Here is a 17,367-nt window from a genome sequence, read left to right on the forward strand (position 1 = left end):
ATCTTTTCATATTTCTCATATAAAATTTAACTCGACTACATATTTAACAAACTTGGATCCTTTATTAGGCCTTTTAGGACCTGTAAAATAATAATATATGTATTTTATTCATCTACAATTTAAGAGACAAGGAGCAGTGAAGTTAATTGACAACAACAAAGATTTCACAAGGGCGTTTAAAGATGTGAAAAGAAATATGCAACGATGAGAATTTATGAAATAAAAATGAAAGTGAAAGGCAACATTTAAAACCTAGTTTACATTTCTTCTTATATGAAACAATACAACAAGATTCTTTTTACAATTATTTAATAAAAAGTAACTGTAAAATAGTTGGTTTAGATAATCTAAATTAGTGTAATATAATGTAATTGTATTGTGATTTCACATCAATTATATTTGAATTAATGTAATTAAATTAATGTGAAAGAAATACAACGTTTATAAACTATTATTGATTTTAAATCGAATAATGTGATATTTTTTTATATTTACGTAGTTTACTACCAATTTCTTATTCCAACCAAAGAGATCCTACCCAAGAAGAGTATACCATTATTTTGAATTTAATATTTATTACATTTTAGTTTCATTTTTCATTTTTAATTGGTTATAGTAAATATGTAAGATAAGTGCTGGGATTATAATGAGGGCACATTTCTCTTTTTCTTACATTAAACAGATGCACAGAATGAAAAAGCCAAACAACTCCATGTTGATTGATGAATTGTTCTCCCAAAACAATATAAATTTGTCATCTTTATCCTTAACAGTGATCATACATTTGCATACTCCGAAAATACAAAGGTTATTTATAGTTGGTTTTCTAAACATGAATTGCCCAACACCATTTGTAGCAAAAACTGCATGAGTTGCTTTGAATCGTTATAACCTAAGCAGAAGTTGTGTGAGCCATTTGAGTGAGATGGCTAACATCACCCCACATTTTTAAAGTCCAATTATGCTCACCATACAACTCAAAAACAGCGACTGATGTATTGTCTATTTTCCCTGCATAGCTTCCTTTTGCATTCGACCACTTGTACAGTGTTTCGATGCATGCACCATGAGTCACAACCACAACTCGTTCCCCTGCAATTCATTCATATTACAGAGGGAAAAACAAAGAACTTTTTCTTAAACAATGTCGAATGTTAGCAAAACCTTTATGTTTTCTTCCAATTCTCAGCAATGCAGATTTGCAGCGTTCAAACAGTTGAACAAAACTTTCTCCACCACCCTGCATGTGCAAAATGTAAGGCCTTCATCACTCTAGTTATGTACTCATAAAGCATATACATAATATGAATTTCACCATTTCTTTGCATAATCCAATAAACCATTCATGGTTCTATAAAATCTTTTCTTTATCTGTGGGTAGTCCAATCCAACTAGAAGTTTCGTTGCATGTAATCAAAGGGTTTTATGCTAACAAAAAGATTTCTGGTGTACTTACAGGGAGTTCTCGCTCATCATCCTTTGACACCAAAGCCTCATAAGCTATGGGATTAGTCTTTGATAATTCTCGATAACGAAGGCCTTGAAGATCCCCCATGTGTCTTTCCCGTAGGTCCAAATCCTTCACAACCTATACTTTCAATCAAAGCTAAATCATGTTAGAACATAGATGGGTGGTATATACCATGATTTTGGAAGGTGGATTTGGTTTCTATTTGTTGTACAAACATTACAATGAATTTATTAAATAGAAACTCATTTAGATTAAAAAAAACGTTTGAATTATTATGTAAATTAATTTAAAAGTCAATTTAGAAATTGAGTATAGTTCAAATTATAATCTATTTTCATTGAATGGGTTATTTGAACTAGTCATTGAACTATATTCTCCAAATTTATTGATCAAGGTTTTTAACTATTTTTATTTTTAAATTCTAATTAATGATTTTAGCGATTAAATTTTAAATTTAGGGATTCTTAATTCAATTTCTATAAATATATTTTTTTAGTGAAACATTGATGGTGTTGAAATATATATCAATGAATGAAATGCAACATTTGAAGATGATTATTGTGTATTGAAACCTCTAGTCCTCCACATTTTACTGCAATTATCTGTGCTGTTTCATAAGCCCGTTGCAGATCAGAAGAATATATAGCAGAGATTTTTGGTTCGCTGGATAGTCTATTAGCAACCTTCATAATAAAATTTGCAGGAATTAATTAGGGTAAAAAAACAAAGAAATGAGTTAATGATCAAGTTTTGGTTTTGGATAAAGAAATTAAAGAATCCCATAAGCACAACTTACTGCAACTGCTTGTTTTCTTCCACTTTCACTTAAATCAATATCCACTTGTCCCTGTATAAATAAATGACTATTAGTGTGAAAATTGAACATGGTCAAGGCAAGAAAACTTACATAAGAAGAAATAATGAATAAGCATAGAAATATAATTAAGAGTTTAATTGGTATGTATCGTTAATAAAAATTTATAATAATTATAATTCTTAAGATAATTATTATAAAAGTCAATCTACCATTCATATTAATTTAAAATTTAGTGAAAGTATAAAACATTTAAGGTTGGATAAGATTGTGAAAGCCTAGAGCATCGACAATTTCCTCTAATATTAAATGCAAGCACATAGGTAAAAAGAAAATGCTCTCCTTGGACAACAAGGCATAAAGAACTTTTTGGTTAGTTTAAATTTTAAAATTTAAATTAAGAACGCAAACAGGGCACACGAAAATTGTCCATCATATTAAAATTTATTTAACTTTTCATCTTTTTTTAACTCCTGTGATTTCTAGTTGACGCCAAACTGCAATAAAGATGAAACTAAGGTTATCAAATTCGAGATTTTACGTAAACTCGTGATTTTATATAAACATGTGATTATATAACTAAATAAATAAAATCTATAGTTATATTGTTCATAAAAATAAATATTATAAAACATAAATACTTGGATTATTATCATTAATTTTGATGCATTTCATTAAATATATAATTTTCAAGCTCGTTGCGATTCTACACAATCTTACTGATTTCACAGTCGATTTTATCGAGTTTATGCACAAAACAAATTTACTTGCAAGTTAACTCGGAAGCCATGTCTAGAAACGTAAACACGTACGAATTTATGAGTTAACTCGAGAGTTTGATAAGCATGGATGAGACATAGTCTTAGAAATCGATGTAAAGAACTTGTTACTTGCTGTTTTGATTGCTTTCTTCTTCCTTAATTTTAGACCCATATAGGTGCATCAAATATACTAATAGAAAAAAGGATTGGGGATAATAAAAGGTCAACCCTCACATTTCTCACTGTGATAAATGATCCAATTCAAACAAGTTCATATGAAGTACCTGAACTCTTCCCTCAGAATTCCATGCTGTTTTACCATGACGAACCACAAAAATCTCAGCATAATCTGAATCTGGATAGCTATAACCACCACCAGCAACACCTTACCAATTAGTTTGTGGACAACCACTAATTGAGGAAACATATATCAAATTGGAAACAGCCTCCAATTATCTTCAAATAAGTTAATTCAATTGCACAAAATGTAGAGATAATTAAATTCATCATATGGTTTTCACCTTCACTTTTCAATTTTCAAACCCACAAAGGTGCACACACATGGATAATAAGCACGATAAGTAGTGATATGTGAACAAAATTGAGAAAGGAACGTACCTGGGAAGGGAAACGGTGGAGGAAGACACGGCCATTCTGAGCGAAGAAGCGACTACAAGAATTTGAACCACAAATTAAGATGAAGAAAGAAGAAAAAGAACGTGGTATATGCGTGAACGTTAGTGTGGTTGTTCTGTTTGTACTTTCCTATCCTCGTTACTTCGCTGATGTTTCAATATATTTTGAGTTCCTAATTGCTTCGCTTTTGTCGTTGCTAACATGTGTTAGGTTAGAAAGAACATTAGTTTAATATATTTTCATTTTTTTAGTTCCTAGTTTCTTCCTTTCTGTTATTGCTCTGTAATATACTATACATTTTGGGTTGACGTCTCACTAGGCACAAAATGTAATAACTATTATTATTGTGGGGCTAACTATTTAGTATGAACTGGTTACATACAAAAATCAATTATTCCTTATGGTCACGTCAAACTCTACGGCAGCATTGTTAATTAATGATCAAGTTCACTCAAAAGCCACAATCATTCCGAGGTGATGAAGTTACTATATAAAAGTACTATAACGTAATGTGACTGCTACAACCGTCTTGGGTAAATTGGTCTGGGCTAAGACGACGCTCGCACGCTGGCCTCATCACGAAGCATAATATGCAATCAAGCAAAATACAAACATAGAGGACAAATGAACCGTCATAAACAATACGCTTCATAGGTATCTCATCAACATGCAAAGTACCGACAACGGTCTTTGGAAATCCCAAATGACAGTTTAGTTTCAACATGTAATTGTCGCCACATTATAGTTTTAGCCACTCCCTGCAACCCATAAATATAGCACTCCAGACCAAAAATGATTGAACATTATGCCTATCCAAGGTTTCATCAAGTCAAACGAGGGAACATCAGAGTCATGTACAAAGAACCAGAAGGGAAAGGCAACCACGGAATTATTCTGGAGAATGCAAAAGCAGAGCTAGCCAAGGCAAAGGAAGAGCTCAATAGGGCTAAGGAGAGTTCCATGCAATCCTGGCTTGACTCGGAGCCTCTCATAGACGAACTTGAAAAACAGAAAGCCAATCTTGCTGATGCTCAACTAAGTGAAAATGCATCAAAAACTGCCACTGAGATGCTGGAATCCCAGCTGAAGACCATACACAAGAGCATCAAATCCATAAGAGAGGAGCAACTCCAGACAGAATTGATGATCCAAGAAACCAATCAAACTTTGGACCACATGCGTAACGAAATGGAAAGGCTCAAACTCGAGAGAAACAAAGAAAAGCAAACACTAGCAAAACTGAGGCAAACCCTGAATCTAAGGAAGCAGTCAGTTCAAACTTTGCAGCTCACTCTTCCAGCTGTACTGCTGGAGTTAGATGCCGTGGAAGAATCTTCTGCCAAAGCTCTTCAACAGATCAAGCTTTCAGAAAATCACAGAGACGTTGTCCAGCTTACAAATGAAAAATACTATGCCCTAACAAGAAGAGCCAAAGAAAAGATTTCACACACAAATTCACGTATTTCTGTTTACATGGAGCAGAAACATGCAGCTGAGGCTACCCATGATTTAATGTTATCAAGATTGAACAAGATTTATTCCAGTAGGTCATGGAGTATGAACAAAAGAAAAATAATGGGGCTACAGTATACAGAAAGGAGTACAAAAGGCCAAGATACGATTGTTGAAGAGGAAGTGATGGCAAATGTTTCACCTAAATCCTCTGCTGAGGAATCATTACCAAAGTCTAAAGGGGGAAAACTACAACAGTCCAGAAAATCAGTTAGTAATCATGTTAAAATAATAAGGAAAAAATCATCCATTTTGTATAAGTTAAGAAAATGTCTATATGGAAGTTAAGAAATTAGGTCGATAATTCCATATTTTCTTAAATGGATCAATAAAGTAACCATCCTGTTACATCGAAGGATGAAAAGTTCAATTTTTTTATAAAACTGATAGGGGAATTCTACTGATTTGTTGTCTTGATATTAACACGCTGCCAGAAATGCTTCTGGTTGACCATTTACCATTGGAGGATAAAAGCAAAGAAAAACATGGCAAGTGAGTTGTTGGGAAGTCTTGTTATGAGATGTCTCAATCTGCCTTTCTCTTTTACACAAAAATCACCGGTTAGAGGTTGATGATCAAAGAGTTTGACAGAACAAAAAGTAAGATATGGATAGCTCTGTCACAACTTCACAATCTAGAAAGCATAAATTTGAAAACATACACTATATCAGATTTTTTTCAAAGACTACTGACAAGAAAAAACAGAAATTGTTGGCACTGTAATTGGCATTCCCCCAGAGACATTTGATTTTTCAGCTGCATGCACCATTACTTCAGGACCTCTACTTGAACATTTTAGAATAAGCCTTTTTCTCTCTATCACGTCTATCAGCAACCTGTAACCAAAAATTATAATCAGAATAAATTTCCTTTGTCACAGTGAAATAAACGGCATGTAACATGATAGAAGAAATAAATAGGTGAAATGCCTGACCTTTTTCCTGGCAGTGGCATACTCCTTTTTAATCCCTCCTGAGAAACAGAGTGACAAGTGGATTAAGCTTAATTAAAAAATATAGGCTAACTTCACAATACCAGTAAACTTTAAAAACAAAGAGTCATGGTCTAATGATTAGTAGGATCTCTATATTTTTACTTGTTTCATATATAACATTGAGAATCCCTTTTTTTTAAAGCAAACATTAATTTCATTCTCACGAATATTGTTACTTTCCTTTTAAGAGATTTCATATTCAGACTCAGGTGATTGCAGAAAACATGTGATTCAGAAGATTTATTTGCCTAAACAGGATGCTTTTTAAAATACTGAAAACTGAAAGGTACTAAAGACGAACATAATGAAATGGAAATAGTAGTTTGCTAGCCAACTACACCATGATCTCATTTTAGTACTGTATCTCCTCTTCAAGTACTTCAACCCTGGTATGAATAAAATAAGGTCCTAAATGAGAAAATTCTTCTTAGCCCGAACAAGTTTATCAAGAACCCGGGATGTTCATTTCTTGACAACAAATCCATTTTTTAAGATAACCATTTTTTACAAAGCTGGCATGACATGAGCTGAAGAAGGAATGAAATAAACACTCAACGAATTTAAATAGACAACTACCATCATTAGGCTCCAACTCTAATGCTTTCTTGAAGCTTTCAACAGCAGAATCCAGGTCATTGAGTAACATATAAGCCTGAGATTAAGCAAGCGAAACATGAACAACAAATTACAAGATATGAAACATGAGACAATGGTTCACCTAGCACAGTACAAGAATTATTTATCCCCTACGTAGTAGGTAATGAAAGGTATAACAACTAACATAAGCAGACATAATAAGAATGTGAACACAGTCCAAACACCTAATAGCATGGATCTAATCCAAATTAGCCAAAATCAAAACCGAATTGCAATAATTGGGAAGGATTATGTCAAACTTAAAAGCAAAATGTAAAATTAAAGCATTCTACAGAGCACACAATTCACTAGCCAGTATCAATAACTTTCATCATCAGCCTATTATCTTCATTGGAAGATGTCAACTAACCTGGCCTTTTCGAAACAGAGCTTTTGCATTATCTCCATCATGCATTGCAAAGTCTGAATCCAGTAGTGCTCCTTGTAGATCACCTATTTTCAATTTACAAGCCTAAGAAATAAAACAACAGGACACAGAGCATTAGTTTTAAGGTGAATGAAGAGTCCGAGTACATGACATATTTTATGAAGGCCACACATTGGAAAAGTAAATAAAGAGGGTTGAAAGGCTTCTGGTTGATTCTAGCAGACCCGGACCCACTAAGGTAACAATTTAAATACATTTTCATGGTTATATCTATTATCTCCATTCTCAAATCGCCCACCCTTAAAACCTGAGAGTAAGTTTAATATAAAATGCATGCACACACTAATAAAACAAGCATTCACAAGGCAGTAGCCTGATCTCTCGAGTTAACAATAAATCACCACTCAGCCTGTTCTAAGAGAATATGCATCATTAATGATTCCCCATCAATAAGCAAAAGCTAGAGATATAAATCATTCCTGGGCCTCTAGCTAAATATCTTAAGATTTTTACTGAGCTGGTCCTTGACATTAAATAATATTTTTTTAGTCTTGCCAGTATTGGTTACTTACAGAACTATTGGTAAAGATTTGAGATTTTGTCTTCCTTAATGAAGCACTGTTCTCTGCATAGTAAAAAGAAAGAGCAAAAACGTGAGATAGAAAGGATGAAGCAGAGAAGTACCAATATATTTCACTAGCCAGAGCCAAAATGCAGAGACACTGACCTTGGTCAATGTCGTCCTTCTCCCAACACACATCCAAATAGCGCAACGCTTTGCGATACTTTCTCAATGCCATCTTATAATCTTGCTTCTGTTATGAGAGAAACAGGTAAGTAACAGTAAGACATTAGCTTGATATATAAGAATTATTAGTATAAAAGAAATTTACTGTCATCCAATTATAACAGTTGTGATTTTCAAGATAATTAGTAAAAGTTTACAAATTTAGCATACATGTCAAACTGAGATAAGATAACAATAATTTATTTTGTCCAGGAGTATCTGATCGGAGACTAAAATACAAATGCATATACTTTTCACTCAAATAATTACTACAATATATCATAACAGTTACAGATACAATAAACAAAAGCTTTAACCTTGTACTGCTCATTCCCCAGAGCCTTGATAGAATCCACAGCACTCATCCACCAAGAAAGCTCATCAGGTTTGACATCAAGATCTGCGGGCCAATCCGGATAAGTGTCACCATCCTTAAAGAAGTTAACAACTCCATCATCTTGCCCTTCGGGAATTTCCCCGCAATCCTCGATTACAACAGTCTGAGTGGGTCGGTCGTTTTCGCCAGTAACAATGTGTTCTGCTGAGCGAACAACGCCCATTCCTTTAACAACTCTTCCGAACACGACATGTTTACCGTCCAAGTGAGGGGTGCGTGTGGTGGTGATGAAGAACTGAGAACCGTTGGTGTTGGGTCCCGCATTGGCCATGGAAAGCATCCCCTTCCTCTCGTGCTTCAGCTCCAAGTTTTCATCCTCGAACTTCAGGCCGTATATAGATTCCCCTCCTGTGCCGTCGCCAGCGGAGATGTCGCCACCTTGGATCATGAACCCCTTGATCACACGGTGAAAACATACTCCCTGCATTAACAGTAGCAGAAAAAGAATAACCTTTCAGAATTGGAACGATAATAAACAAGAAAATAAGTCTAAGAAGAAAATAAAGGACCTTATAGTGAAGGGGGACATTGGTGTTGGGTCCTATGCCCTTTTCGCCAGTGCAAAGGGCCCTGAAATTCTCCGCGGTTTTGGGAACCACATCCTGAAAAAGTTCGATAACGATTCTACCCTCTAACTCGCCAGCGATACTAATGTCCAAGAAGCATTTAGGGTTCACCATTTTGGGAAGGTGAAGATGAGAGAAAAGCAAGAATGGAAAGAGGAAGATGAAATAGGTAGGGAAGTTGAGTACAAAACCCTAATCCCGCTTTTTAATTTCAAACTCCTTTGTTTTCGTGCCGCGAACGACAAAACTTATACAGTTAACCATTCCACGTGTCACTGATCGCCTTTTCTTCTCCAGTTTGTCTGCGCAACAATAAGGAAAAGCAGCAAATACACTAGTTTAATTAGTAATCTTTTAGTTCTGTTAAAACTAATTTGTTGCATTTGGTTTAGTTCAATTGTAAAGAAATATAGAAATGCAGATAAGTGTACACTGGTATTCTTAGATTGAAGGAAGTGTTGATGAAATTTGAAAAGACATTAGTAACTCATGTCCATATTTCCTCAAAGAAAAGAAAGCAATGGAGTTTGCGGGCTTGGAAAGGATTATCATTGTAAATAAGTTATCATTGTTATTTTGGACGGGTCAAGATTCAATTATTCAAGTATTAATGTTGTATTAGTGTGAAAGTTACTAAATATTTGATTATTTATGTATTAATATTGTATTAAACGTAATTATTTATATATTTAACTTTTATTTATATTTATAGATTTCGAAATTATTTTTTATTAGTCACTGTATAATTATGATTTAATGGGTGATAATTATATTTTGTCTTAAAGAGGTTATAATTAATATTAATCTCTCTTTTTTTTCCTGATCATTTGGTCTCATCTTTCAATCATACAATCATGAAGGGAACTCATGCGAAAAGTAGACCATTCAATATATATCATGACTAGTAAATCATATACAGTACAATTGTTAATGTTTTATTTTAGATTATTCTAGATAACAAGTACATAATATAATTAATCAGGACATACTTTGTAACTTGTTTTTAAATTTCTAGTTTTCATTTTGACCAGGGATGAAAACACAAATAAAGAAAGGAAAATGGACTAGGAAAAAAAACAAAGAAATGAAAATGTTACAATGAAATTTAAAGAAAAGTAGATGGATCATGCAAATCACCCTACTATCAAGGGAAACTTTATTGCTAAATGTGACGTGGAGATTATTGCACCAAACGTGTTTAGGCATGGTCGTTTGATCAACACGTTGTAGAAAATGTTAGTCTCTACTAAGAGGTGTAAGATCCTTGAAAATATTTGTAAGTCAGATACTAGGAAAAAAAAAGTAAAAAGTGAATAGTAAATTGTGAATAGTAAAAAGTGAATAGTAAATATATATATATATTTTTTGGAAGGGATAAGTATTCCACGTAGCTTTGAGTCATAAGAGATCAGAATTCATCAAATTGTAAATAAAAAATTATTTTTGTAATAGTAAAATGAATAGTTAAAATGAATAGCAAAATTTTTTTGCTATAAATAGCCAAGGGGGGGAGGCTGAAAATTTACACCAAGAAACTTAGAAAAATTTTGAGAGAAGAGAGTTGGAAGAATTTCTATTTGCAAAGGGGATATTCTGAAAGTTTTCAGAGAACGAGGAGATTAAGTCTGTAATAGAGGTAAGGGGAGCTAACCTTGAGTATTTCGTTTTGTATTATCTTGAGTCTTGAATATGCAATATTTTGCTCTTGTCTGATCTTCAATCTTGAATATGAAGTATCTTGTTTCTGTATGATCTTGAATTTTGAATGAGAATATGCTTCTGCGTTTAGATCCAAGTGTGATAGTTGTAAAATATGATGTTGATTATGTTATGCCATTTGTATGTTATTAATTGTTTATTTTTGTATTTTTGGATGGATTAGAAGTTGTCTAACCGGCTCTGCCAGATTCAACTTCTTGTTTCCCCATACTTTTTATTGTTTTCTTTATTCGTTTTATTTTTGGAAGGATTAGAAGTTGTCTAACCGGCTCTGCCAGATTCAAATTCTTATTTCCCCAGACCTGTTATTGCTCTTATTATTTAATTACATTGTATTTTTGGAAGGATTAGAAGTTGTCTAACCGGCTCTGCCAGATTCAACTTCTTGTTTCCCCATACTTTTTATTTCTTATTTATATTGTATTTTTGGAAGGATGAGAAGTTGTCTAACCGGCTCTGCCAGATTCAACTTCTTGTTTCCCCAGAAATTTTATTGTTTTATCCATTTTTTATTGCTCCTTTCTGGAAGGATGAGAAGTTGTCTAACCGGCTCTGCCAGATTCAACTTCTTGTTTCCCCTGAAATTTATATTAAGATTAATTTGATGGTAAAGGGGAGCTAATTATTTTTGTATGAATTTATTTTATAAAAATATATGCATGTGAATGTTGAACTGGTGTGCTCCTGTGAAACTGTTTTATGACTTTTATTATATTGGATGTTATAACTAAAACTGTAAAATAGTACATGTTGTGATGTGATGAATTTAATCTATTTTGAATGAGTTTGTTGGCTGAAATTGATCTTGTTGGAAGGTCTGGGGTAAGGGTTTTGTAATAGCTTGTATATGGGTATTAAATAGATGTATAGATACTGTTTGAGGTTGCTGTGAGAGGAAGTGAAATTATTAAAATTTGGCATTTCAGATTTAGAGCATAAGAGAACAGGGTAGATAATTTAAATAAATCAATTGTTAATTATTGAGGGTCTTTCTTTGTTGGTAGGATAGAGGAACCTTAAAAACCTGAGTTGGCACATCCCTGATCATAGAACAGCCCTGGCCTGGTCCAGTCAGTTGTGACTAGTCATATGTGCTGGCGTCGAAGGTGAGTTTGATGCGTTCAGACATCTGGGTCCTCTCTGGTGACCAATTGGGGTAAAGAAAGATCTCTACTAGGATGAAAATAAAATAAAACAAGTTGATTGTAGATGCATAAAGTTATCATGGTAAAAACTTCATATATAATTACCGCTACATTGAGCCCATATTTTAATATGTAGTTCCTAAGACATGTTGATGTATTTTGGCTGATCTATGACCTTTGATTGGTGAAAATATGTTGAGTTATACTTGTTAAAAACAAATGAGTTTATAATATGAAGTATGATATCTGGCAATGGGTTTACTTTATTTTGGGTATTGACATCAAAATGGGTTATTGTCAATTTATAATTAAAGAATGAACATGATTGAGTTAGGTGGATAAGAGGGTATGATTTGTTGATTTTATGAAATGTTGGATTGGATATGAGAAATCATTACTTATGAAATGATGTTTACTACTGGGAGTAGTATGTTCGGTTTATACCATGAGAGCTGGATATGAACAAAGTAACACCCGAGGTTTATGAAAGCAGGCAGAAAGTGGTCTGACCATAAGGCTTTGACATAAATATATGGTTCATAAGTTTTATAGAAGCAGGCAGAGAGAGGTCTGACCATAAGGCTTCAGAAAGTAAGACATAGTATACAGGTGAGGCTTAAGGAAGCAGGCAGAGAGCGGTCTGACCATAAGGCTTCGTGAGTAAGCATGGTACACTTGTAAGGTTTATGAAAATGAGAAAGATGATTTTGATAATGATGAATTAATGACATCGGGATAATGATATTTTATCAATTGCAAAAATACATGATTGAAATATTTTTATTACAAGTTTAATGATTTTATGATATGGTTGGCTTACCCTTATTTGTTTGTGCTATGATCATATAACTCATGTTATATGTGAATAGATAATGTTGCAGATGCGGTTGAAAAAGCTTAAAGATGAGAGAGATGCGGGGAAAAACTTTCAGGGATTTTTGTAAAAAGAATAAATTTGTATTGAGAAAATTATGTTGTGTAAGACTTATAAGTTGAAATTTCAAATTTATGTTAAGTGGTGAAGACTATATTGTTTAAAGTTTGTAAGTTTGGTATTGTACTTTGGAGGAATTGAAATAAAGTTTGATTGTTTATATGAGATATCAAATTAATTTAGTCTCTACTATCAATAATACCCTTTAAAATATTTGGGTGTTACAAGAGGTATCTCACCCACAACTCCTTACCCTCTCGCCCGCCTCTAAGCCTCGTCCTCAGGTCTACATACCTACGAGTATTTATCCTCTCACCCGCAAAGCCTACAATTTGCTCATTGTAAGGTACAATGAGGTCTTATGACAATTCCATTTTAAGTAATGTCTTTCAATATAAGATGTTGATCGAGCTTCCTTCACCGATCAACAATTTACTAATCTTGTAACACGTTATCTTCATCGTTATTACCATAGGATCATCCTACTCGAGGTCGGGAGCTAATAAGTATTCGTTCGTGAACGTTATGGGTGGCATAAACTTGAGCTTTTTGTCTATTGGGTGAACAAATTTTCAAGGCCCAAATGTGGTGCTTTCAAGCCGACGATGAAGATTCACCGCTTGTGAATGCTCCTGATATCATATTGAAATGACCGTGTAGCAGGCGGTCCTGACTTCTACTTTTGCTCCAAAATAGTTCAATTTTTATACAATTTAGAATAGTTCAATTTTTATTATGATTCGTGATAACCAGAATTGGGGTGTTACATAGATCACTCACCATGTATAAGGCCATTTAGTTCACAAACATCCTCAAATGGTTGTCAGGATTAGTTGACCCTCAAAAGTAGGTGAGATCCACTATTTGGGCATACGTGTCTCCATGATGGTCGAGGTGAAGGGTAACAAGTCGGTTGTGTTGACCGTGTGGATTGAGAGGTTGCTTTTGCTTGCCCAAGTACTACCTTTTATGCAGTCTTGCACGAGTCCTCATCGGCTTGGTAAGGACATGTTAACTCGATGCATCAGGCATCAACTGTTGATCGATTTGCTCCTGATGGACGACCGCATTATCGGGCCTCAAAGTTGTCAACTCCTCCTCTTGCCTCATTTTTCATCTCATGCATTTGCCTCTGCATTGTTATGATAATCTCCATTATGATCACCTAATTCCTCGGGTGTGATGTTGCTCATGTTCCTAGTGGTCACCATAGGATCATTATGTTGAATTCTTCAGCCCACGATGGGCACCAAAATGTTTCGAATGTGGGGTCGATGCTAACGATTTGGGAATAATGTCCAACTCCAAGATATCCAATCGCAATTTGGTAAATTCGTTCGATAAATTGGGAGGTTATCTGCAAAGGATTCTCTAATGCCAAAGTCAGTAAAGATTAGACATTTCAAGTATTAATGTTGTATTAAATGCACTTTCCTGCTTACCTCCTACCTATATTTATAGTCACGACCTAATTATGACCCAATTGGTGATAATTGTACTTTGTCTTAAACTGGTCATAATTAACACCCGCTCTCCTTTTTCCTGTCCATTCAGTCTCATCTTTCAGTCGTACGATAATGAAGGGAGCTCATGTGGGGAAGTAGAGCATTCGGTCCATTCCATGGACCAGACGATCATACGGTACAATTAATCATTTTTCATTTTAGATTATTTTAGGTAAAGAGTATATAATATAATTAGTCATGACGTACTTCGTAACTTATTTTTAAATTTTTGTTTTAGTGTTTTATTTTGATCAAGGATGAAAAAAAAAATAAAGGAAAATGGACTAGAAAAAAAATAAAGGAAAATGTTATAATGAAATTTAAAGAGAGTAGATGGTTAGAGGAGAAAACTCACATCTTCATGTTACTATCTTTCATTCGTCCACATTTCCATATGCAAGCCTCGTATACTCCCTTCTTTTTCTAAATTTCTTCGTCTATTTTCACCCATTTCAGAAATTAAGAACATTATTGAGTAGTTGGAAGGAAAAAAAGTCTTTTTCACCGATTAATAGTTCGAAAAGAATTTCTAGTTCAAAGTAACTGATTTATTGGATGGTAAGTTTAAATTTAAACAAGTTGTGTTGAGGTTAGGGAAGCTATTTGAATTATAATAAGTATTTATCTTACTTCAAGTGATAAGTTGACTTTGATAATGTGATTATTGGATGAATATGTTGTTTTTACATAGGAGCTGTGAATTTGTTTGATTGTGATTTTTATTTATTTATAATTTTTATGTTTTTTTTAAGGTGTTTTGGTTAAATCTCAATTTTCATCTCATCAATCGTTAGGTCAAGTTAAAATGTTTTATATATAGTTCCTAACACACATGTCTTCGTTATGAACGTAGGAATTTTTAATTAAATGTCTATATTTAGATAAATTAATTATTTTGAACGAGTTCAACACTAACATATATCTAATTTTGCGTTATATATGTAAATCTTTAATTCTTACTTTATTAACAATTGGGTTAGTCTTAAATTTTGGCATATAGTCGCTAAAATATATGTCTTCACTATAATTGTAAGGATCATTAATTACATGTTTGTTTTAAAAAAATTAATTTCACAATGTTTAAAAATAATTGAATGGTATTGTCTCGGTAAAATATATTTTTTCACTTAATTAACTGTTAGATCAACACTGTTAGATCAACACGAGAATTTAACACACAGGGTAAAATCAATTCTTTTACTTCATTAACTTTCAGATGAAGTTGATATTTTAACAAGTCATATATATATATATATATATATATATATATATATATATATATATATATATATATATATATATATATATATATATAATTTTAAGTCTATAATTTGAGTATTTTTCTTTTTTTGGATAAGATTCATATAAATAAGATGATTAACAACTTTAACCTTTATTTTGTGTATAATATTTTTTTATAGTTACACAATTAAGTTGATTTTTTTTTCATTGCCATGTCAATTTGATTATCTTTAATTCGAATATAAAAACATAATTTTTGAAGTTTAATGGTAAAAAAATAATTTTTACTGTTTTGATTTAATTAATAAACAATCATTAAATTATGACTAATATTTCTATTGAATTAGATGATATTTGATGAGTTTGAATAAATATAAACTTTTATTTTTATATTTTCAGGTTAATTATATTTTTAGTCTTTTGATTTTAATTTTAATCTCTATTTCAAAATTTGTTGCAGTTAAGTGTGTATCTTTTCAAAATTCATAGAATCAATTCTCACAACTAATATGGAAAACGATAATCTACATCATTTGAGACAAGTAACAAATTAATTAATTTAAAAACTTAAATTAAATTTCCAATTCTTCTTCTTCTTTCTCAAGCTAGCCACCCATCACGATCTCCATTTCTAGCATAGCCACCCTCCATTCATGACCAACACATAAAACTTTCGTCTCCTCCCTTCCATTTCTCTCATCCACAAATTTGGTTTATTTTAACGAAAATATCCATTACAAAACAAGCATATTTATCTTCTTTCTCAACGAGCTCATAGTCTTTCTTCTCCACACACACACCCACCAAACAGAACAATCACGCTCCAAACCAACCTCCATTCGCCTTATTCCTCCAACTCACGACCCTCACGCATAACAACTCCACTCCAGCCTTCATATCAATCACCCACTAATATCGAAACACAACCATTCATGCACAAAAAACAAAAAACACAGAACAGTCATGCGAGTCGCCCATTCTGAACAGCGATGCGAGCACTGACTCCAATTGGGAACGCGACGAAGTGGTGGTGGTGGCGCTGCGGTGGATGGCGATGGCGAATTGGAAAACCCCAATCGATCACTTTTTAAATTCTCAATTCCACATCACAAATCCTAGAAAATCATTCCAAATGCATCCAAAATCACTCCAAAACCTGGTGCAATCCACGACCAATCATAGAACCCTTTCCGATGTCAAGCACCGCCTTTTCCGCCAATCACACCAATCCCGCTACTTCATCCTCAATGGCAAGCCCCTACTCGACGAAACCCTTCTCTCGAGAATCGTGCCTCTCTCCACCCTCTCCCTACGGTCCCGCCTCCTCGGCGGCGGAGCCACCGACGCCGAGTCCTGCGATTGCTGTGGTGTTCCTAGTCCAGGGCTTGGAAATGAAAGAGAAGAAGAGAAAAGGGAGATCTGAATGAAGGAGAGCTGAAAATGGAGAGAGAAGAAAAAGAATTGAAAATTTATTTTAATTTTTTTAATTAATTAATTTGTCAGGTGTCTCAAAACGAAGAACCGAAAGATAATGTGGATTAGCGTTAATGACTGATTCCATCACGTTTAAAAGGACATGAAGTTAACTAGACCAAATGTTAAAAAAAAAGATTAAAATCAAAATCGTGGAAAAAAATAGTTTATCCCTATTTTTAGTATTTTTACTAAAATATAATAAACATAATAATTGTTATCTTTTTTTAATCTTGAAATGATATACTTTTATAAAACACATAATTTGTTTCCATAGGAAGTGGTGTGCACTTATATTAAAAAGACTTAAAATGAAGACATTTGATCTCTATTTTACGAAAATTCTGTATGCGGCGGTTGGTGGCGCTGTTTTGCTGGTTTCATGGT

At 33.4% G+C, this 17,367-nt stretch overlaps 2 protein-coding genes across 3 annotated transcripts; both read right to left on the bottom strand.

The window, feature by feature from the left end:
* Window positions 1–701: 701 nt before the first annotated feature.
* Window positions 702–4,164, bottom strand: LOC108322667 (phosphoglycerate mutase-like protein 4). Of its 2 annotated transcripts, XM_017554828.2 has the most exons (7): window positions 3,665–4,164; window positions 3,331–3,409; window positions 2,268–2,318; window positions 2,044–2,154; window positions 1,457–1,588; window positions 1,165–1,240; window positions 705–1,092 (listed from the first exon to the last, which is right to left on the bottom strand). In XM_017554828.2, the coding sequence occupies exons 1-7, from the start codon at window positions 3,697–3,699 to the stop codon at window positions 893–895; spliced, it is 684 nt and encodes a 227-aa protein (XP_017410317.1). In that variant the 5' UTR covers window positions 3,700–4,164; the 3' UTR covers window positions 705–892. The 2 variants fall into 2 exon arrangements, with proteins under 2 accessions (XP_052727330.1, XP_017410317.1); XM_052871370.1 differs by lacking the exon at window positions 2,044–2,154 and having other exon boundaries at window positions 702–1,092.
* A 1,527-nt stretch (window positions 4,165–5,691) lies between these two features.
* On the bottom strand, window positions 5,692–9,196 carry LOC108322644 (peptidyl-prolyl cis-trans isomerase CYP40). Its single transcript, XM_017554794.2, has 8 exons — window positions 8,906–9,196; window positions 8,317–8,817; window positions 7,940–8,027; window positions 7,785–7,837; window positions 7,195–7,296; window positions 6,765–6,840; window positions 6,129–6,166; window positions 5,692–6,030 (listed from the first exon to the last, which is right to left on the bottom strand). Exons 1-8 carry the CDS (start codon window positions 9,074–9,076, stop codon window positions 5,977–5,979), a joined length of 1,083 nt encoding a protein of 360 aa, XP_017410283.1. The 5' UTR covers window positions 9,077–9,196; the 3' UTR covers window positions 5,692–5,976.
* Between the last annotated feature and the right edge of the window lie 8,171 nt (window positions 9,197–17,367).

Source organism: Vigna angularis, chromosome 1 (genome assembly GCF_016808095.1).
Source record: "Vigna angularis cultivar LongXiaoDou No.4 chromosome 1, ASM1680809v1, whole genome shotgun sequence".
Lineage (NCBI taxonomy): Eukaryota > Viridiplantae > Streptophyta > Magnoliopsida > Fabales > Fabaceae > Vigna > Vigna angularis.